General features: G+C 28.7%; 1 protein-coding gene across 4 annotated transcripts in view; it reads left to right on the top strand.

The window, feature by feature from the left end:
• Positions 1-23,966, top strand: part of LOC107441641 (coatomer subunit gamma-like) — a 139,750-nt gene that overhangs the window by 65,276 nt on the left and 50,508 nt on the right. For 2 of the 4 annotated variants that reach the window (XR_015430317.1, XM_087154734.1), the window contains exons 7-15: positions 1,716-1,844; positions 6,397-6,450; positions 10,963-11,061; positions 12,217-12,286; positions 13,605-13,766; positions 15,771-15,862; positions 15,947-16,025; positions 18,079-18,175; positions 22,314-22,373. Coding sequence is in view for 3 of the 4 variants with exons in the window: in XM_087154734.1 (XP_087010860.1) it covers positions 15,978-16,025; positions 18,079-18,175; positions 22,314-22,348 (180 nt within the window). In the remaining variant the exon portion in view is untranslated. The remainder of the gene's footprint in view (positions 1-1,715; positions 1,845-6,396; positions 6,451-10,962; positions 11,062-12,216; positions 12,287-13,604; positions 13,767-15,770; positions 15,863-15,946; positions 16,026-18,078; positions 18,176-22,313; positions 22,374-23,966) is intronic. The other 2 variants (XM_087154732.1, XM_087154733.1) reach the window with 2 other exon arrangements.

Genomic DNA, 23,966 nt, shown 5'->3' with positions numbered 1-23,966 from the left:
CTTTAAATGTGATAATTTTTTAAAAAAAATTACGGATAATGTTTAGGATGGTCCAAATCACAGAATTTAGCAGAAATAACAGTGCATGTCAAACATCGCACCCTAACGTGGCATATACTAGTAGAATTTTTGTTTTCAAGAATATTTAATATTTTTTTTTGGAAAAAAATACTTGTGTGATTTCCCTTCTGTTGCGCTTGGAATTCAACTATGATGAATTTCACTGATTTTAATTATTTAATGACTTGTTTGTTATGATTATTATACCTGGCGCGTAGCGTTTTAAAAAGGGATCAAAGATACTTATTTTAGACTTCCTTTTTTTAAAAGCCCTTAAAGGTGCTTTTTTCATTGGGTGTTTTTAAAAGGTGCTTAATTTTCCCTTTTCGAAAATGGGATTTTTTCTTTGCTGTGTCAATTGTCATACTAAATGAAGAAAAAAATGCATATTTTTCGCAATTTTCTCTCAAATATTTATCAGAAACTAGTTATTTTATTATGTTATATAAATTTTTAAAATGTTTTTGAATTTTGTTTCTCTTATACTCATAAATTAAAAACTTTAAACGTTAGAAAAAAATAATTTTTATTACTGCACAGATCTTAATTATGATCTATTTTTTTTTTTTTTTTTGGAAAGTGAGTAAAAATATTTTTAAGGGTATATTTCACATAGTTCTATTCAACGTTTTCACAATTCATACAACCACAATCTATTTCGGCATACCATCGGTCCATAGCGTATAAAAGCACCAATTATTTTACATGGCAAGTGAAATGCTGGGAGTCCGCATGTGCAACTCTGCTGCATTTTGCAAGATATTCTCAGTTTCAGACCCTCCCCCACCGATATCGAACCAAAAAATCTCTCGATCATTTTAATGGCTAATACAATCTAGAAAAGAGTTCTTTTTCGGAAACAAGTTATTTTAGCATGATCATGTAAAGTCTTTAAAAATTATTTTGCATTTTGTTAATGTATATAGATAAAATTAAAAATATTTTTTGCATGCTTAAAGTACTTAAAAGGTGCTTATTTTTTGTTGAAAGATTTGGCTGCGCACCCTGTTGTGCTTCGTTTAAAAATTTTCGTTTCAAATAACTATTTTAGCTATTTCATTGTTTTTGAATAATATTAAGAATTGTTAATCAGCGTTGCCACTCCACAGGGAAAATACAGGAGATTTAAAAATCAGCTAAAATGGTAGGGAAAATGCGGGAAAATTTGTATCTTTCCTTACAAACCGAGAATGTTATTTCCTTTTAAAAAATTCAGTCATCTCAAAGCGCAATCTATGGATATTTAAAGATGATAGTTCAGCTATATTATATTATTTCTTTTTCTGTATCATTATCTGTTTTATGTTGAGCTTAATTCTCCCAAGTTTTTTTAGCAACTAAAACTACCATCTTCATCCTAATATAGTTCACAGTGAATGTGTGTATCCTCTTAATATAGTGTTCATAATATGAACAGGGGAAACATAGGGATTTTTTTACAGATATCAGTGGCAACCTTGTTAATACTTTTTATCAGATAATTTTGCTTGTAAATTAAAAAAAAAGAAGAAAAAAAGCTTATATAAATTGAACAAAAATCCAATAAAATCAAATAAATAAGAAAAAATTTTGATTTTATTTTTAATTGCCAACCAATACTTAATGAACAATTTGACATAAATTTTGTGTATGAAAAAATATCTTTGTCTCTGCAGCTTGAGGAATAGTGTTGAGCGACCACATTCAAAAAGTATTAAAAACAAACTTTAGCGCTGCCTAGGAAGAGGTCACTGCTATGAACGAACTGGAAGACACTTATGACTTTAATCTCAAAAAACTGGAAGGTAAGCTTAAATATCTTCTCATAGGAAAATTTCCTGTCAATTCCTTACTAGTCATGGTGCTTAGTGCTTAATGGTGCTTAATTTCGTTTTTGAAAGCCCTTAAAGGTGTTTTTTTTTTAGTTTTAAAAATTACTCAATTTTCACTTTCCAGAAATGAGATTTTCGCCATGTTTAATGCAAAAGCGTGGTTTTAACATTGTTCTATTCAACGTTTTACATTCATTTGAACACACTGCATTTTAGTGTACCATCAGTAAGTAGCGTATGAAAGCGCCAATCATTTTACATGTTTGATGCAATACTTGCGGGTCCACGTGTGCGTATATTGAGCTGAGTTCGTTGAGATTCTTACCCTCTCATGTGTAACTCCGCTGCATTTTGCAAAATATTTTCAATTTCAGGCTTCATTTTCCACCATCTGAAATCGATCCGAAAAATCTCTCGATCTTTTTATGGTGGCTAATATAATTAAGAAAAGAGTTCTTTGTCAGAAACTAGTTATTTTATCATGATCATATTAAGTCTTTGAAAAATTATTTTGCATTTTGTTAATGTACATAAAGCTTAAAAATATTTTTTGAGTGTTTAAATGTATGCTTAACTGAGTTTTATCACATATTTATTACTTTTATTATTCAATTAAATTTTTATAGCCTCACATTATTTTTAAAAGGTTTTTTTTAAAAAAAATATAATTTAATCGAAGTTAAAAAAAAGTTTGCAACATGTGGCTTTTAAATGTCTTAAATAACATCGTTTATTGATATCGGTCACCAACTCACTTACTTGCAAATTTGATCAAGGTAGAAAGCTGAGAATTGAGGAAGGAAATTGAGGAATCGTAAAATGGCGTCTTAGAACGAAATACCAGCATCTAAATAATTACATTGGTGATGTTCAATTTCAAATAATCGTGTGTTGTCACCTAGTAATGATAAACGGAAAATTATATTACAATTTCAATTTCCAATGGGATATTTTGTTCCATTTCAATGCTTTAGGGAAATATTAGCTGGACTTAAAAGTCCCATAAAAGTACATAAAATTTTATATAAACTAAAAGGTACATAAAGTTTTATACAATTTCGAAAATTTATAAATATTTTTTTAAATATTTTGATATAATATGAAAACTTTATTCAAATTAGGCATGATAGTCTTAATGATGAGGATGGCATATAATTGACAGGTATTTTGCGATGCACCATAGTTCTGGTAATAATGTGATATGCTAATTCTTTTCTGACAAATGTGGGGGGGATTATAAGCAATGCTAACGTACGACATTGTAATAGGCGTCGGCAGGGAAAATTCCTTAAATTATCTAAGTCATAAATTGTAATTTCTTAGTCAAAAGTTAAGTAAAACTAGTTTCGGTGGTATAGTTGACAAGTTTGCTAACGAACAAAATTGTGGGCCTGACGATTTCTTATGGTGAGCTATCACTTGGAGGCAGAATTCAAACTTTCCAAACACAAAAAAACTAAAAATTGCTTTTCAAACAACTCTTTGGTAGGTAAAATGCATACACTTGGGCTTACAATTTCCTAAAAAGGGCAAACGTCCGCTCTTAAAATTCAAACTTGTTGTGTCAAATTATGACATGAGATATGTGCAGAGATAAAAATGTAAAAAAATATTTTGGTAGAAAAATGTTTTTTTATATTGTATAACTCAATGTTTAATTTTTATTTCTGTAACTCACAATTGATCCAGTAGAAGTCTTAAGCGTCTACGTTGAGAATCTTAATTGCTAAAGATTAGTTGCAAGGTTCAAACTTTTTCCTACGTCATCAAGTCAGAATTTTTTTTTTTTTTTTTTTTTTTTTTGTGGCTTCCCCTACGAAAATTTTGGGTGAACTATTTTTAATAATTCGCTATCGTTTTGCATCAAAATTCAAATTTGGGATTTCGATGACAAATTTAACTTAAAAGTAAATTTTGCTTAAATTTTTTATGATTTTTTTGCTGAGCGAAATAAGACAAAATTAGTAAGAAATTGTTGCCAGCATTTTTTATAAGAGCCACTGTTTCTAAAATTGAAAATTTAAAACGATTAAAATAGCAATCCATATTATTTATGCAAAGCATTTCTCAAAATATAAATCTTTTGAACCAGTTATGCTAGATAAAATTTGTGTTATTTTCGAATCGTAAAGTTTATTAGATACTAAACAAAGCAGATATTATTGGGATTAATATAGCGCAATATATTTTGTTAAATAATTTTTTTTTACCATCCATAAATTAAAATTTGATGTGAATTTAACTTGATTTCGAAATGAATCTTGGATAACGAATTTCAGTGTGCCTGAAATACTGATCTAGTGTAAAATAAAACTGTTCAGAGTTTCATTATTCAAAAATGATAAATGCGTGAAAACCTAACTGACCTGAAGAGACAAAAAACTATAATAGTTGTTCCTAAATATTAAGTGAATTAAATGAATTGAAATTGTTAAGTAGAGGGGAAAAAGTAAGAAGAATATGCAAATACCTTACTTAATTTTTATCTATATTTATTAAAAGTTTTGAGCAAATTATCAGTTTTTCATGTTAGCTTACATAATATACTAAAAAACACTTCGATTAAAAAAAAACACACGCTTACATTTCTTAAAAAAAATGAAATGGAAAAATAAAAGAAATGCAAGACATGGAAAAAAATATATATATCAGAATCACCACTTATAGCAAAATAATAAAGATAGCGAAGAATAAATCAAAAACAATATAAAACAGGCATAAAAACGATACTAACAGTGTTTCTGACAGTTATGAATGAAGCGAAAGAGGAAAATGGATGGTTTTGAATTCAAAAGCAAAATTTTATTTTTCCATATTATCTAGGAAAAAATGGAAATAAAAAAAATTAAATCATCAGAAATGCTCTTAAAAAATAACGCGTAATAAAAGCGTCGATAGAAACAAAAAATTTTAAATAAAGAATAGCAACAAAAAAAAACAACAAAAAAAACAGTTCTAAAATCTCAATTTTTCTTATTACCACAATTTCGCAAAATATTCTATTAGAATTCAAAGCAATAATTAATTCAAAACAAAATATTCTATTAGAATCAGTTGAAAAATATATGTAAACAAAGATAAAAAAAAAGTTATAGAAAAAGAAAAAAAATGGACGAAAAAAAATCGTTATTTTTTTATTACCACAATTTCGCAAAATATTCTATTAGAATTCAAAGCAATAATTAATTCAAAACAAAATATTCTATTAGAATCAGTTGAAAAATATATGTAAACAAAGATAAAAAAAAAATTATAGAAAAACAAAAAAATGGACAAAAAAAAATCGTTATTTTCTTATTACCACAATTTTGCAAAATATTCTATTAGAATTCAAAGCAATAATTAATTCAAAACAAAATATTCTATTAGAATCGGTTGAAAAATATATGTAAACAAAGATTAAAAAAAAATTATAGAAAAAGGAAAAAAAGGACGGAAAAAATTCGTTAAAGCAGAACTTAAAAGCCGAAAATTTTAGAAAGAAACGACGATAGAAAAAGTCTAAAACAACTCCTAAAAATGCACCTGAATAAAATCGCCGTTAAAAACAATAATTTAGAATTTAAATCTAATAAAATAAATTTTTTTATTCTCAAAAGAAACCTTTATCACTGTAAATATCTTTTTTTCGTTTCGCCGCAAGTGAAGAAGATAAAAAAAAAGTTTTATTCGTCATTAAAATCCTATTTAGTCATTTTGTAACTTCTGCGAATGAAAGAATGCGTGCCATGCCGGGATAGCCTGGTTGATAGAGCGTTGGGCCCATGTCCAAGTGGTCGTGAGTTCGATCCCCGTGCAGTAAATGGTGACTGGTGCACGTTAAATCTGACGGGTCGCAAAATCCTTCATATTTCCTTAACAAATCATACTTCTAGGGGATCTGAATTGGAAATCGATCGTTCTCTGGTTCAGGTCAATATTATGATCTGTAGATGCATGAATGGGTCCACCCTTCAAACGGGCTGCGGCGTGTGTGTCTGAAGTCACGCACGTCGTCTTGATCATAGATGGTAGATTATAGATGGAGCTACTGAAAAACAAGAAACGCACCCTCAGCTTTAAAATTCGCTTAGTTTCACCCAACAGGCTTGCTAGTATGGGTGAGTGACATTAGAAACAACAATAACAACAAGAATGTGTGGAATGAAAGTTTCGGTGAATATGGCATATTTCTTGCGTAATACGAAATGTCGAAATCACTGATTTTGGAGCACATGGGGCAATTTTGGCGGAATAGAGTCGCGTCAGGTTGCGAATGGCAGGCATTTGTTTAATCGCCATTTTTTATATATTTTATTCTCCTTGTTGCCGGTGGCGACTGATAACTCATCCCTATGTTTAGAGGGCTAACTATGGTTGACGGAGGTATGGGGAAGAATTGGACGCATTGAACAGTATTGTAATAAGATTTTTCTTCGAATAAATAAGTATATAGTGACCACATATTCATATGCGTGTTAAATTTATTATTATTTAAAAGGCTGATATTTTATTCCTATCTTATTGATTACTTTGCATTTTATAGGATAGGATGTTGTCTTTGATGGAGAATTGTATTTTGTGATTCGTCATAGCTCTGGTAAGAATTATTACTCTAGTGCTTCAATACATTTTCAGACAGTTCAAATACAGTCGAACCTCGTTAACTCGAACCTCGATTTCACGAATTTTTCGATATCTCGAAGAAAAAAAAATTCCCTTCAAATTTCCTATACACTCAATGCTAAAAAAAACTTTTTTTCTAATCCCTCGATAACTTGAATCCTTTTCCTCCATAAATAGTGTAGATTTTTCTTCTGAGATTAAGAAACTATTCCAAAAAAAAAAAAAATTAAGAATAGAAAACCAATTCTCATTATGATAAACTCTTTTTAAAAAATGGACATAAAGACGTCAGTGGCATGGAATGATGTGTCTTTCTCTACGATGATGAATGGTTTCAAGAAGGCTGGATTCATTAAAGATCACGAAAGTAGTCAAACAATCAATATCGTTAATTCTGCTGAAAACTACACCAAAAATGATTGGGACAGATTGAACGGACTCATGAAACTTGATTACATGCAATTTCATGACTTTGTAAACGTAGATGATGCAGTAACGGTGTGTGGTCAGTGGGATGACAATGATATCATTGCTAAAAGGAAAGCTTCTTGTGAACTATCAGAAGAAGAGGATGAGGAAATCGAAGATTTACCACCCAATGTTACTAACAAACAAGCACTTTCTGCAGTGGACACTGTAAGGAGATTTATTGAGAGGCAGCCAAATATGTCAGAGGAGACATTTAAAGCTATAGTCCACTTAGAAAGTGTTACAAACTACCTTGCTTTAGAGATGTGTATCTCTAAAGCAAACAACAATTGAATCTTTTTTTTAAATCGAAGTGTAAAAAGTGTTTTAAGAATAAATATGGAATAGTAAATAAGGTATTAAAGAGCATTTTTCTTTATTCTACCATCGAAAACATGCGATTTTTGATAATTCGAATTTTCGGTATCTCGAATTTTGTATCCTCTCCCTTCAAGTTTGAGATATCGAGGTTTGACTGTATAACGAAAGCACCTAAAGTCGAAAAGAGAAATGAGATTTGCTTACTTTTTCGGGCAAAGTGAGTGAAAGGTTATGAGCGATGTCTGATAACAGAAATTGAAATAAATTCAAGCTCAAATTTACGGATATATCATAATTTAATTATATTATGAATATTTTAAGCTCATCTTTTATATAAGTAACGTTTGAATTTGGCTTAAAGTGAAGACAAGTAAGCCCTCCGATAAACTGGCTCCTACAATCTCCTAATTTCTAATGCAGTCCCTAGTTATGAGTCCCTAGTTGACATGCGACACTGAATTCCCATTATTTTTAGTTATGGTTACGGGCTACTAAAATGGACTTAGGTTTAGAGTTCCATTTCTAATTTGTTGTTTCTAGGTCATAATTTAGGTAAAACTTTTTTGTCATAATTTTTTTGGTGGGAATATTAAGGAACCTTTTGTCGCGCTGATTACTAATACTAAATATTTCTTACAATTCGTGAATTCAAAATGCAACCTTATAGTTTCTAGGCCGAAAGTTACCTAAAACTTGTTTTGCAAAGTTTTTTTCATTTAAGACAGTTAACGATTTCCTTAATGATCTAAGCGTTTGGTCGCAAAATTCAAACCTGTAGTTTCGTACATATTAAGTCGTACATTTTTGAGAAACTTGTATTGGCCATAACTTTTTCCGGAGGGAGAGCTAACGATATGTTTTGTTAAAGCAGCATATGCTCTAACAATTTTGTGCGGTAAGCATTTGTTTTGAGGAAAAATTTCCTTCTAGATTAAAAGTTTGCAAAAGCTTGTTTTAGTCATATTTTTTAATAGGTATGATAATGAAAACTTTGTTGCGCCAACAGTTATTTGCAATTTTTTCTCATAATATTACAGTTTCTATGTAATAAATGAGCTGAAACTTGTTTTGACCATACTTTTTTTATTAATGGGTGGTCTAACAAAACTTGTTAGGAAAACTATTTAATACAATTGATAAATATTTTTAAGCAGTATTCCAAACTTTTAAGGCGAAAGTTATCTTACGCTTATTTTTTCTACAACCTAATTTTTGCTGATGACATAAAGAAAGTTTTCGTTGGGATGACAATTTTGTTTAATGAGGTAACTTCTGGAGGTGAAATTGAAACTTACTGTTTCTAGGTAAAAATTAAGATAAACTTTGCTTTGATTGTTCTTGGAGTCCCGCAGTGAACTGATCGTAAACACACTGTTCCCAATAATACACCTAAGTCAAGCATCACTGGCTGTGATCAGTAAGCGGGTAGGTAACCAGTTTAATTAGTCTGCGTAGGGACCGAAGGTGCACGATATCGGTCCTAGTTAAATTGTTCTACCGTCAAGTGCGCGACTTCAAGTGCAGGTCGTCGGGCGACCGAATCAGGGGAGCCATCCTCTCTGCAGATGATCAAATTTGCGATGGCATGTCTTCAGATTATCCTCAGAGATGTTTCCCAGACCGTCGACAATAGCCCATTGTGCAGTTCTAGTGCGACGTAAATAAAATACCTACCTACCTACTTTGTTTTTGGATGACTCCTATAATTTGTTATAATGGGCAAAAATTTGAGTGTGAAATTCGAGATTGAATTTCTTAAATAATAAGTTAGCTGAAATTTGCTCTGGTGGAAATTAATGTTGTGGATGGGTTAAGAAAACTTCACGTATGTCTTAAGATTTCCTTGAAATGTTTGGAATGAAATTAAATGTTTGGAATTGAAATTTAAACTTGCGATTTATCGATCAGGAATCAGCTAAAGCATGTATTGACCATACCTTTTTTTAATTTGATAATTTTGCAAAATTCAAATTTTACTTTCTGTGCTATAAAATAGCTAAAGTTTTCCATAATTTTGTTTAAATAAGCTCATAAGCTTATAATGTAATAAAAGTAATGAGCAATGCGAAAGATACGAAATTTCTTTTAATTTTTATAGACTAAGGACTTACTGCAATGAGCTAATGTTATACCCTTGCCGTCGGGATGACCGTTTGAGGTTTTCGGGGTTTTCTTCTTGTAACGCAAATGTGGGTTAGTTCTATCAAAAATTCCTTTACAAAGGCTAGTTTGCCCCAATGCTTGACTGTAAATTGGAGCTGACATGGGCTACTGATTCAATGTTCTACACCAGCTATAAAACAAAATGAGCTAATGTTTAAATGTGAACTATTAACATATGTTTTATTGGTCAAAAGTTACCTTAAACTTATTTTGACACGAACCATTTTGGCACTTATCGCGGTCTAACGTTTGACGATAAAATAAAATGTTGTTGTTTTTGTGTTCGTCTTGAACATTTTTAATTTATAATACAATAATTTATTAACAAATTTAAAATAAATTCATATTATTTTAAAAGTAAAAAAAAATAGTTGAAGTACTGTTCCCTTTTATATATTATACGGCTTAACCGATTATTCGATTTGCACTTTGGATACCGAAAACTATCCTAACAATTTTTTTATCCCTCTTAGAAAAATATATGTATATGATTCTTTATATTGCATGATTTCCATTATTTAAATTTTGAAATATTAAATGAAAGATTGAAATTGTCTGTAAAAAATGCAAAAAATTGAGAATTTTATCTAAAAGTAAAAATATGTTTAAACTCTATAATATTGGTATACATTACAAATGAGAAAAATGCACTTCATATATTAAATATTTGTTTATTAAAGAAATAGCTTTATTGACTTGTTAATAGAATGTCATTATATTTTCAAACACAAGGTTGATAAATCTATTAAGAGTTACCAGTATTTATATGTTCATCATTTTAGAATAAAAAGATTTGGGACGATATAGTAGTTATAAGTTTCACTTTATTTCCTCAAAATGTGATATTTTTACATCAAACTATTCCTGTTAATTGTTTCGAAAAATTCTTTCAGCATTTTACACGAAGTTTCATTAAATGACAACAAATGTCGAGCATATCTTTTCACATACACAAAAAAAAAAAAATGCAAGTGTTACATAGAGAGAAAAACCACGTAAACCTTACATGATTAGCCCGACCGGTAAAGGGATTTTAACCTATGACCCCTTTACAGAGATGATTTTTTATTTCAACTTTTTGGTTGGCTCAAGCTGGGAGTCGAACCCATATAGACCAGTCATCGAACCCAGAAAACCTCATCGTCAAGGAAATTCTTTTTTTCAATTTTGCATTTACAACTACCAATTTTCAACTACGCAGCCTTGTAATTTTGTGTCCCAACCGGAAGACAAGTGATCAAGTATTGCGAGAAATTTGCCTTCATGGAAAGCTTTTTTTGATGGAACTAACCCTCTTTTGTGTTACATGAAGAGGAAAACCACGAAAGCATCCCACGGTTAACCTGATGGCAAGGGGACTCTAACCCATGATCCGTCTGCCACTGAGGATATTTTACGCCAGCACTGTGGTCTATGCTACCTGTAACAGTATTGTTAAGGTTTTATTCACTCAATTGTTTTGTAAAAAAAATATAACTGTGTAATTTGCTTTGTGATGATAATTCTAATGAACTCTTTCTATTATATTTTTCAGAGTTTTCAATGAATGAGTAGAGTACTGCAAGCTGTTGATAGCATTCATCAAGTTGGAATTTACTGTCTTGCTTTAGTTTTGTCCATTTGCTTGCCATAAGTAAGTAAAAATATCCTAGAAATATCAATGGAAAAATAGATTTTGCAACCCGTTTACTCTTGTAGCTTTTCAATTTCTAAATTACTTTTTACTTCTGATTTGCAACATTATTATGGGACTTGTCTAGATGACAATGGAAAACATCTAGAAATCTGAATAGAAATATTGTGTTAATATACAATGTGCTATGGGTTGAGCTTCTTAACTACATTTTCAAATTTATATATTTCCTCAATTTTTGTAACCAAGAAATGATATTTCATCATTATGTAATTGAGATTTGTTTTCTATGTGTGAGAAAGAAAATCTTCTCTATTCACAGGTTTGGAAATCCAAATCTTTGATATTGAACGAGGCAGTGGCAAATATTCCTTTTTTGACTAAAATATTGGCTAATAGTTAACTTTGTTACATCACAAAATGAAAAAAAATCTCACACTGTCTATCATAGTGCATAATATGTGTATTATTACATTTATGACAAGTTTAATAGCCTTTCTTCTTCTTAAAAAATATTTTTTTATTCTATTATCTGCATATTTTGTACTTTATTCTGTATTTTAACCTGCATGACAACTATGTATAACCTTAATGCCATTAGGAACAATTGAAGTATCTATTTCATTAGAATTATTTGTATCTTTAAGAGAAATAAAATAATTCCAAGAAAATTAAGCAAAAATAATTTAAAATAATAGCTTTATTCACTACTTAATTTTTTTCTTCATTTTTATAAACTGAATAAAATTATTATTTTTTATTTATCTTTATAGTTTCCTATTATATTGTCTTTCAAGCCTTAATGAAACTGTAAGGATTATTTTATTTGCGCTCGTCATTTTTTGTTTATCATATTTTTTTTTATCAATTTAGTAAGATGTAACTTGTTAGAAAGCCTTTTACTTTACAACAGACGTATAACAAATCTAAAAATATAACGTTTCTAATTTAAAATCGTTTTTACTCCTTTCGGTGGTATTCATTTATCTGAATAAAAAAAAACGATTTTAAGAGGGAAGTTTGCATCCAGCCAATGTTTTGATGTGCCCTCACACCTGTGTTACCAATCTTCCTAAACCTGGAGAAGCTCATTCTGGTAGGAAAATTTTCAAATTTAGAATTTAAAAGTTTTTATATCACTTACTTTTTTTTCAGACTACAATGATTTCAGACTACAATTACTTCTGCAATGATTTTTTCTCTTTTGTCCCTAATGGTGTATTTGGTAAGCATTAGTGGTTAATTTTTTTACTTTTAAGGATTTTTTTAGTGTTTTTTAAAATGATTAAACTGAATTTCCTTTTGGAAAATTTTTCGTGCATAAAATGCTGAACGTGAAAAGTCTACTGGATTAAGTCTAAATGCTTTATTTGTTTCTTCATTGTAAATTACAGGGTGCATAGAGATTTTAAAAACTGCTTAAAGGTGCTTATTTTTGATTTACGTTTTTTAAAAGCCCTTAAAGGCGTTTTTTTTTATTCGGGGTTTGTAAAAAGTGCTTAGTTTTGAAAACAGATTTTTTTCCTTTGCCGTGTTGATTCTTGTTCTAAATTACAAAAGATGAAATATTTTCACTGCAATATTTATCAGAAACTAGAATTTATTGAATTTATGTTTATAAATTTTAACGATAGAAAAAACAAATTTTTATTACTATACAGATCCTAGTTATGATTTTTCTGAGAAAGTGCTTAAAAATATTTTTTGAGTGCTTAAAAAGTACTTAAAAGGTGCTTATTTTTTGTTGAAAAATCTGTCTTCGCACCCTGTATTAGTTTATAGTATGCATCTACTCTTGGTTTTTTAAGGTAAACACCAAGATCCTGCATGTGGGTAGCATATTTTTATGTTACCATTACGCATTTTATGTTATAAAAACACAATTGAACTGAGGCTCAGTTTAATCTTTTGCCTTAAATATGAATTTGCTCATGGTGGGACCAAATCTATGTGCCTGAAATACCACTTTTTTACCACAAACAATCTTTGATGTGTCACCTGCCACTACCTATTGTTGTAGTACTTAAATTATTTTTCATTTACTACCAATTTCTGATTTATAAAAATGAATAATAACAGATAGAGATAAGAATAAATTTGAAATGTTATATTTTTACAGTGAAAAAAAACACTCGTTTAAGGACAAACAAACATTAAAAAAGCATCAAGATGTTTTTACTTATGCTGCTGAGAAATACTTGATTTGTTTAAAATTCATCTCAAAAATAAACTTAGGGTTGAACTTGCAGGAATATCTGTAAGATGTATTTTGTTATGTAGGATTATGGCTAAAAAACACTTTGTGTAAAATGTCTATTAAAAATCTTAGAAAATTAAAATATTTACCATAGATAAGGAGGAGTGTTTTTCAAGTTCTTTCTGTTTTTTTTCCTCCATTAATTGTGATTTATATGCTCTGTGTAATCAATATATTTAACATGGCTTATTGTACTTTTTTCAACTTTTTGGAAATTATTATTGTAAATTAATGAGAATTTTTCATTTTAAATTAATTGGATTTTTAATTTTTTTTTTGCCCATAGGAGGCTGGCAATGTTGTTGATATAAAGTCGTGGCCTCTCATCTTAGATACTGATGACATTCCAAAAAAATAATTAACTAGCATATATAGAGCCCCAACTCCTGAAATGATAACTTATTCGGATTTAAATGTTAGCACAACTGGAATGCTAGCTGGTATTAAGGTATAAAAATATTTTACTGTTTTATTTGTATTCTTAAAATATTGTTTTAAATTAATTGGAATTAAATATTTATAACTTTATTCAGTCTGTTTATTTTGACTTAAAAAAATAACATATTTCGGATGTCCCATGCAGTATCAACCTCTTTCTGTACAAGTATGAAACTTGCTTGTGAATTATATCCATCAAGATATATAGCTTTTGGCCTTGATCCTTACTGTTGTTTAGGTTTTGCCTTATGGTGTTTGAATAGGTAACTTGTTAACTTTACTCACATCAATTAAATTAGTGAAGTTATTTTTTCTCTTTAATAGTTTAAACCGTTTGTGATTTTCTTATATGTGCTATATCAGCAAAAGCAGGATTTATATTGAATTTTTTAAGTAGAGGCAATTAAAAAATTATATCTGACATCAGAATAGTGAATAAAATCTGTTCAATTAAGATAAGATTATAAAATATAATTTTAAACTAATATTTTCAATGTAATGCTTTTGATTATCTTTTTTGAGTTTTTTTACAAGTGTGCTTACTTAAAGCCTCTCCATAAGTTAAATAATTGTCTCTGACTTTCACTCTAATAATGTTTTAGAAAGTCTATTTCTATCACTATAATACTACTGTTATATTTCGTGCTTTTTTTCTACTGTGTTATTATGCAGAGGATCAACATTTTGTTATTGTCATGCACTTTAATGTATTAAAGAGGGCAATGCATAATAAACATTTTAAAACTATCATCTATTATTGTATTTTCTGCTAAAAAGTTATTGCAACTTTTTGCAATTAAAATTTCCATAATATGAAAATTGCATATAGTCACTATAGATGTGATCTTCATAGTGATGGAAAATTCATTTAGAGGGAAATTGTTAACTATTTATTCTTGTGACACAAGCATTTTAGTAACTTTTCATCCTTAAGGCTTGATAAATACTAAAGAAATTCCTTTACTATCCTAGAGAGGGTTGCATTCTTTTTTCTTCATATACATACACAAAAGTCTTTTGGTTTTAATATTTTTTTTAATCTCAAAAATTAAAAGATCAATAGTGATAGCAAAATAAATAAATAAATAAAATGTTCACACATGCATTGACATAAAGGAAATATTTTTTATGAAAACCAATACAGCATTTCCTCCAAATTGACTAAAATTATTTTATCAAAATTATTATAATTTGTGACTAAGATTATTTTAAAAATTTTTTGCCTGAGGTACTTTTTAAATTAAATGTGTTTATAAGAAAAGAGTTTTAATTAATATCTTGAAATTTTCAATACATTTTCATGAAGCTTTGTGCATAAGGTATCCTCTTTATTAATTGCGGACTCAAAATAATTAGGTTTCGAATATCAAAACTAACGAGATTTCGTCTTTATTATTCAATTCTTGCTACAGTGGTGTAAAAAACCTTTACATTCATAGTTGTCATGACCTTGCAAGATTTTCATTCGCTTATTTTTTTGTCGGCACTATAACAAAAATGGCACTTTTTGTTTTGATACTTGACTTTTGGTGTAGGAGCTTGTTTTCCCAACCAAAGTTTTTTTATGCTTAAAAGAAATGACAACAAATTTACTAATTGCAACTGGACTGTTTTGTGCTTCTACAGAAATTGTAAGTAAGCTTTTTATAAGCAAAATACTGATATTATGCTTTTAATACAAATGGAATTGATGCGTATTTATTGATCGGACAGGACTCTTAGAAAAAGTATGCTAAAATATTTTTGGTGTGTTATGAGAGAAAAAAATTTTACTCATAAATTAAAAAAGAATCATTTAGTGATGAATTTAACTTTCTTTTATATTTCTTCTATATTTATATATGTGAATTTAAAAGTTGATCTAATTTTTAAATGCATTTTAGAAATTGTTGATATTTATATTTAAATAAAATGAAAATATTTAATGAAATTTTAAATATTTTCATTGTAAGAACCCATCACTGTATGTATTGCTAATTTCTTTCGCATTAAGATATATATTTTTTTATTTTAGTGTTTATTCAGATCACCATACCATTTTAATCCCACCATCGGAAGTTGAAATTAATCCCGCCCTTTGGTTGTCAACATCTAGTCAATACAAAGGTTATAATTCATTCTAAATAATAGTAAAAATAAGTAAAAAAAAATTTTTTTTGATAGTTTCTAATTTGTTTCTTTGTTTTTTAGAATTCCTAATACATTCTGTTCATATGGCATTATGGAACTTAGCACAAAAGGCTTTGGATCATCTATTAGCCAATTGAAGGTAATGTAATAGCCTATTTTCATTCACAAAATTTCTTGGCCATTCGTGTGTGTACACTTACCCATTTAGAGAGTTTTCAAACACATTCCGATCATAATGTATTCTTTATACTTTGATTCTATTTTTTAGGGAATTTTTTTGGCCATTAGGATAGAAATTAAACTTTTTTTAAGAAATTCATTTAGTATCATTTTGCCTCGTACACTTTTTAATTTTCTTTATAGACAAATTTTTAACTCCATGCACTCTGCCTATACTCAGAACCATTGCCTTGTACCAAAGCATATTTCAAAACATTAATTGTTTTTTACAGGCTGGTATAGTTTATAATGCTTATATTTTAGATTTAAAATTTATATCATAGCAATGTTTGATCTGTTTCTGACGAAATTCTATACGAGAAACTTAATTACCTCCTTTCGGCAAACTGTACTTACAGGTTGATCCAGATAAAGATGAATTTAAAAATTCCACAGTTATTTGTTTTATTCTCTTTCTTTGAAAATACATGATTTTTTTAAAAACTATTTAAATACATTTTGCTCTGTTAAGCAACACTTTTTTTAGTATAATATGCTTTACAACTTACTAAGACCAAACAAAATTTGTTTCGGTGATAAAATGTTTAATTTTGTACTATATATGTCCATATCGAAACAATGTGCTCTAAAGCACAAATAATGCTTTATAAAAAGACATACCATATTTCTCTTTTTATAATTAAGAAACTTCCTTTGCTTGTACACTCAAAATGAAAGAGAAACGCAGAGATGCAAGAGAAAATTATAAACAAGTTACAAAAAAGGAAAAAAAAGGCAGTTGGGGTACAAGCTTGAACCGATTAATCAAATAAAGAAAATAATTAAAGTGTGCCGTTGGTAGGGTGAAAGCTATCTGTGTTGAAAGATGTTATTTTTAAAAAAAGTGCATTACGAAATATTTGGAAAGAATGGAATTCTTGAAGGAAAATTTTGATAAATTCTGATTTTTAATTTTATGACTTTCTTTATAATCTATTCTTTCCAAACATTCGAAAATCAATTTTCTTTTGATTTCTACATTCTGATATTTCAAGGGCTGTTCCACTACTACACCTGTTTCTTATGTCCTTTCTTTTGCTTGATTATACCCTCTTCAAATTTTAATATTTTTAGTTTATATGTTTTTACAATTCAAAAACATATTAGTCTATTAAGAAATAGAAACTAGTTCAAGACTTTTTTATTCCTATAAATTATGCTACGATTTCTTATTCTTTTCAGACATTCTCATTCACTTTTAAATTCTTTTCATTTATTAAAACTTTTCCTCTCATTTTTTTTATCCTTTGATAATGTTTAATAATTTAAAAATATTTGTTTTCTAAACATTTAACAAATTCTATTATATGATAAAAAGTGATAGAAATTTTTGTGTTTTTGTATTTCAGTGACTTTTTGTTGACTGTCTCATATTTGGGTTGACTTTTGAACTCTGCTATAAATTTTTCGATAATTTTAAAATGTTGATCCTGCTTGTTTGTCAGTTTAATTACTTGCCAAACGAGTTTTTTCTATTGCGTTTATTAATTTAATTGGTTTTGATTATATTTTAAAACTTATCTATTTGAGAAACTGTAAAAATCTTAATTAAATCCTTAATTTCATGTATTTATTATCCTGTAAAAAATTTCGTGAAGATAGAACGCTATAGAGAAATGTCTCTACTGATTATCATTCCTATTTTTTGTGTAATTCTCTAGAAAGCGAAACTTAAATTATACAATTTAAGTAATTTTATTTTAAATATGTAATAAGTGACTATTTGTAAGTATGTGAGTCTATGACTATTTTTGGTAGGAGTAAAGAAATTTTTTTAACATAATTTAATTATTTTTCACAGAATGGGATAATATTATTATTTTTTGTGTTTGCAAATGAAACACTGGAATTTAAATATTTATTTTAGTTCTAATATATTTTATACATTTATACATCATAAGGCAAATAAAATTTGTATCATTTTGTATGTTATTCATTGTAATTATTATTACAGTTAGTCTTCTTCATTGCAGAGAGGGATAAACTTGAGCTGCGTTCAATCCTGTGTTGTTGTAGCTGAGAAGAGGCCTAGAGTTGGATTAACAACCTCATTCTCTAAATTATTTTCTGGTTGGTTTGAGTATTCATTATTAACATTATTCAATTATAAGAATAAGCTATTTGCAATTGAGAATTCAATATGGGCTTTTAATTTTATCTATGTTCAGTATGTGATTTAGTAGTATTAATAAAATTCAATTATGTTATTTTGATAGTTCTTCAAATATAAAATTACAATTTAGTATATTCTTTGAAATAAAATAGTAATGATAAACTAGCTACCCTTAATTTCATTAGAAATTTATAAAAACTTTCGTTTTTACCTATGTATAAAATGTTAGATTATTAAAACCACAAAAATTGATATTATTATTTAAACTAGATTGTAGTTAGAAACTCTTTAGTAAAATAACTCTTTAAATACTCAATATTTCTGCTTAGAAAAGAGTTTCTTCCACTTGGGATGGAAGAAATCTATTTCTTTGAGGGTGGTTTTTTTCATCACTGGGAGAAATTTGCCATACCTGATGTAAAATAAAGTGAACAAATTTAAGATTAAGTTAGTTTATATTTATTCTGTTTTTCTTCACTCGTCTTTATCATTCTGTGATGTTTTAATATTAAATTTAAAAATATTTTAAAACGTGAAATATGAAATTTATGAATATAAATATAAACTGTCAGTGAAAATTATATTGAAAATTGTATGTTAAAGTAAAAATATTTTTTCAACTCCATAACATTGGTATGCATTACAAATGAGAAAAATTCACTTCCCATATTTAATATTTTATTATTAAATCAATAGATTTACAAAAGTGTTAATAGAGTGTCTTATTTTCAACTAGAAGCTTGATAAATTTATTAAACTACTATTATTTAAATGGTTAGCATTTTATAAAGAAAGAATTTGGGACAATATGGTATTAAGTTATTTGGGACAATATAGTATTACGTTAAGTCCAAATATAATATTTTTGCTCTTCCTGTTAACTGTTTCAAAAGAAACTTCTCGCAGTTCCATTAAATGACAATAAATGTCAAATATATCTTTTTACCTACATGGAAAACAGCGAACACTACATCGGGAGGAAAACCTTGCATGGGAATTATTTTACCGCTGCACCAACCTGATTCCTCCTTGACCATTTTATTCTATATTGTCATTTCTTACCGTCATTGAAGAGCCGACCCAATATTGGACTTGAGACTACCAATTTTTAACTACGTAGCTTGATATATTTGAACCCAATCCAGAAGACAAGGATTAACAAGTATTGGGAGAAATTTGGCTTTTTTGGAGGACATTTTATTCGATAGAACTATCACGAATTTGAGTTAACCGGAAAGGAAAACCACGAAAACCGACCACTTTTAATCTGATGGCAAGGGGACTCTAACCCTTGATCCGTCCGGGTGCAGAATTAGAATCGATTAGTCACAGCAGGAATTGGAACCCGGGACACCTCAATGAAAAACAAACTCTCAATACTCTGAGCCATCACGGCATTTAATCTATGTTAATCTATGTTAATTTTAAAACACGATATGAATAGCTGGAGCTGTGAGTAGTAATTAAGTATAAAACTATACTTTGTAAGAGCTTAAAGTTGGTAAGGTGTAAAAGCCAACTTGAGAGCCAGTCACTTAGCAAAGCAAAAAATTTCTACGCCCTCAAAAAAAAAAGTATTTAAGTTCCTTTTCTCTGCAAATTGTTTACTATTTTTGATATAAATTTTTTCATGCTGTGAAGTGTTATTAAATAATTATCCCACATAAACGTTACTAATTAATTTCTTGTATAATTGTTCCTTACTATAAGGTTACAGTTTTTTAACAAAAAGAGCTCAAGAGTTTGATCTTCACAAAAAGATAAATGTGTTCGAATTCAAAAGTATATCTTAATCGGTTTCGAAAAAGAACAAAAAAAACCGTTTTCCAAATTATTTACAAAAATTGAAGTATTTAGGACGTTCTCGTTTTTTATATATTCCTTTTAGGCCATATTCAGAGATGCCAACTTTAGTAGAATTTTATCCACCACTATTTCTAAATAATTCGTAGACGTATATGATTCACCACTTTATAGTACTTATGTCATGTTATAGTTTTAAAAAGCAAGCAAAAATAGTCAAATATTTGCAAAATTTAATTTGTAGTTATTTACCGTTTTTTTTTTTAATTATTTTGGCGTGCCCAGAGCAGTTGGCATCTCTGCATATTGAGAAAATAAACAAATTTAAGTTTGAACTTTAATGTTAGTATAAATTGCAATTTCTGATTCTTTTCTAAATAACGTGGTTCAAGAAAATACTTAGCTACTCTAAATAATAATTAGGAGATTGCAATATAGTATTTTCGATGATATGCTAAAGTCATAAACTCAGGAAATAAGGTAAAATGTATTAATTTTAAGCTTTTTAATTTTCTTAAATAATTCCTTCCTGGAAATGTTTGGCACCTTCTTTATAAAAAATAACATTTTACAACATAAAATATCTTCTTTATAACATTTTATAAAAAAATGTTTATACAATTTAAAGTTGTTGTTTTAAACCTTAAAAATATTAGACTTAAATTATTTTAATAGGTATTTTGCTTTGTTAGTGTCATCTATCCGTTAAGATTTAACTCTCTCCATTTACGAATGAACTAAAATTACGAATTTTTAATTTGGTTGGATTTTGAAAATTCCAAATAAAATGCGTGTCATCTTCACAAATCTCTATAATGAACCGTCTTTAGAAAAAGTAAAAAAGAAAATATTTCGACTTATATTGAGACGTACAAATGAAGTATGTATTCTTCCTAACTTAGGGCACTCTCTCCTTGTCACCAAAAATAAGCAAATCTTATTTAAGAAAATAACTCACTACATTGTTCTAATTTTAAATTTTCCTGAAATAATCTAATTTTGGGCTTAAATAAACAACGTAACTTTGCAAAAACTGTTAGTATAACTAACTTTATAAGAGCTTGAGAAGAATATCCTTTAGGAATTTTTGCTGATTTTCAGAAATGTTTCAAAATGGTGACATTAAGGTAATTTTTGTCAAAATTCTTCCTTCTTCGTACTTAACTTTAGTTTAAAATGTGAAGTTATTTCAATTGTAATTTTCCCCCAATACACAGTGGGGCAACATCCAAGCGGTTTCGTGGCCAAAATTAGTATTTCGATAAAATTTGTTTCAAAATTTGGGGGTTTTTATGTGCAGGTAAATTGAATTCATAGTTGAAATTTTAAAATACACTAAAAATACCAAAAAGAAAACCAACAAAAGGGCTGCTGAAATATAGTGAGCAAAAATAAGAAAAAATATTATAATACGTTTAAATAATTAAATATAGCAATGAAAATGTAATAATCTTCGTAATTTTATATTAAAAATGATAAACAAATTATATTTCCGAAATAATATTACAAAATAACGCGAATTACTTACAAAATAGCGCGAAGGAATGAAAAAAAAAACATAATTTTTGTTTTTCGGTACATTTAGTCCACCTTTGCAATATGGGCAAAATGGGGCAGGTTTTACGAAAGCGGAAACATCAAAGAAGACAACAAAAAAAAGCTTAGCTAATTACCTCGTGGAACTTTTTGGGGATAAGTTTCGAAAGTGATTCAAACATTGTAAAATGTCAAATGATAAGATATAAAAGATATAAAGTTTGTCAAGAGTATTAACTAATCCAACAAATTGAAAAATTGTACTATAATTTCAGACTAAATTACTGTAATAAAAATGTGACAGTAAGATGAAGTTCCTATACATATTTCTGAAATATAAATTTAAAAGTTAAATTTAAAAATAATTTCTTTAACAGATTTTTCACTTCATTGTACTCTCGTCGGTCCAAAAGTAAATTATAATGTTTGGAATGATTATGAATATTTAATTTGAGCGATATTAAAACTGCCTACACTTATTTTAGTTGAAAATATAATTTTGACTTTTGGCTAAAGATCATGATCTTCTGGCCCACAGTGCAATCATTCTATTTACTTTTTTAAGAAAAAATTCGGAAATGATGTGATTTAAATACCTTATGAAAGCGTTGCTTCTATCCCGCATGCTACTTGTCAGATAAAATAAGTAATCCACAAATCTACATCTCTGTTAAGTCCTTAAGTATAGTTTGAAAAGTCAGGATAGTGTTGCATAAATATTTATACAATTTTAATCAATATGTCTTGTTTTTTCAGCTTTCATAAACTATATTGTATACAAATCCAACTGAGAGTGGACGTCTTAGCTTTTTAAAGGTAAGTCAGAAGAATTTAATACTCTTCGTGTTCATATTAACTCCCATTTATAAAGGTTTTCAAGAAAATAGAAACGAATGTGCAATACAAATAAAGATATATATTAATAGCAAAAATAGTTTTGTGTACAAAAAAGACTTTGCATTCAAAACTTCAACATATTGGAAAAGACACTATTATATTCGTCAAAATTAAACAAAGAAAACTACTTTTCGTCCAGAAAATTTCTGAGGCCTTCTAATCATATCAAAGCCATTTTTGTTTAAAAAATAAGCATTTTCATTATGGAAAAAAAACGCGATATAAGTAAATTGAAATAATTACTTTTTCTGCGGAAAGCATTTAAAATCTTGACGTACACTTACGAAAAATAGGTTTAAAAAATTTTATTACTGAATTTAAAAAAAATAACAATGCTAACTGTAACGTCCTGATAGGGAATGATGTTTGCTAATAATGATAATAAAAATATTTTTAGATTTATCTCCTGTATTATTAAATAAATATTTTATTGAAATGTCTTGACAAAGAATGATACATTATCCAATTAAAATAAGAGTTTATAAGTAAATCTCAACGTGGCGAAGAATTAAATTTATTGAACTAAGGGTGAACTTTGCCCATTCTGACATAGTTCTAAAATGCGGCACAAAAATAAAATTGAATATCGTAAAATAAACTATATGTTTCTGTTTTGTTCATAAATAGTTAAATAGAAATTATTCCTGTTATGTTCGATTATGGTTCACCATTGCATGAAGTAGAATGTGCGTAAAATTAAAAAAAAGCATAAAATGAAGCAAAGCTTAAAATATTAAGTAGAAATTATAGCAGAGAATAAAGAGTAGAAAAATGTGAAATATCAGGAAAAGTTAAAGCATAAAATATGAAGTATAAGCTAAAGTGTTATGTAAAGAGTGTAATACGAGGGTTGCTATTTATATTTCTGGCCTAATAATGAAAAAACAAATATGTAGGATCGAAATTGGTTTTATTGTTTTTCAAAATATTCTCCATGATGATCAATACACTTTTGCATGCGTTTGAACCAATTTTCAAAACACTTTTTCCAGTCCGATTGAGGTAACTCCAAAACATGCGTTTTGAATGCATCAACCGCTTCTTCGGGGGTCGAAAATCGTTGTCCACGTAATTTATTTTTGATGTGTGGGAATAAGAAGAAGTCATTGGGTGCCAAATCAGGGCTGTACGGCGGATGACCCATCAGTTCGATCGTTCGCTCCGTCAGAAATGCCTTTGTTTGAGTCGATGTGTGAGAGCTCGCATTGTCATGACGAAGAATGATTCGCCTGTTCTTCTGCTTTTTTCGAATTTCTCCGATGACTTCTGGCAAACAAATGGTCGTGTACCATTCAGAATTGACAGTCCTGCGTTGCTCTAACGCCACTGTTGCCACATGACCGTTAATACCGAAGAAACAGGCAATCATTGGTTTCAATGTGCTTCTTCCTCGAACAACTTTTGTTGGTTTTGCCTCGTCTTGGAAGACCCATACAATTGATTGCTGTTTTGTTTCCGGCTCATATACATAGATCCATGATTCGTCACCTGTGTAGATGTTATACACAGTCT

The sequence above is a fragment of the Parasteatoda tepidariorum genome, chromosome 11, assembly GCF_982258835.1.
Source record: "Parasteatoda tepidariorum strain Cologne lab strain chromosome 11, Ptep-v5.0, whole genome shotgun sequence".
NCBI lineage: Eukaryota > Metazoa > Arthropoda > Arachnida > Araneae > Theridiidae > Parasteatoda > Parasteatoda tepidariorum.
The sequence above is the reverse complement of the archived record's forward strand: the minus strand, read 5'-3'. Positions and strand labels throughout refer to the sequence as shown.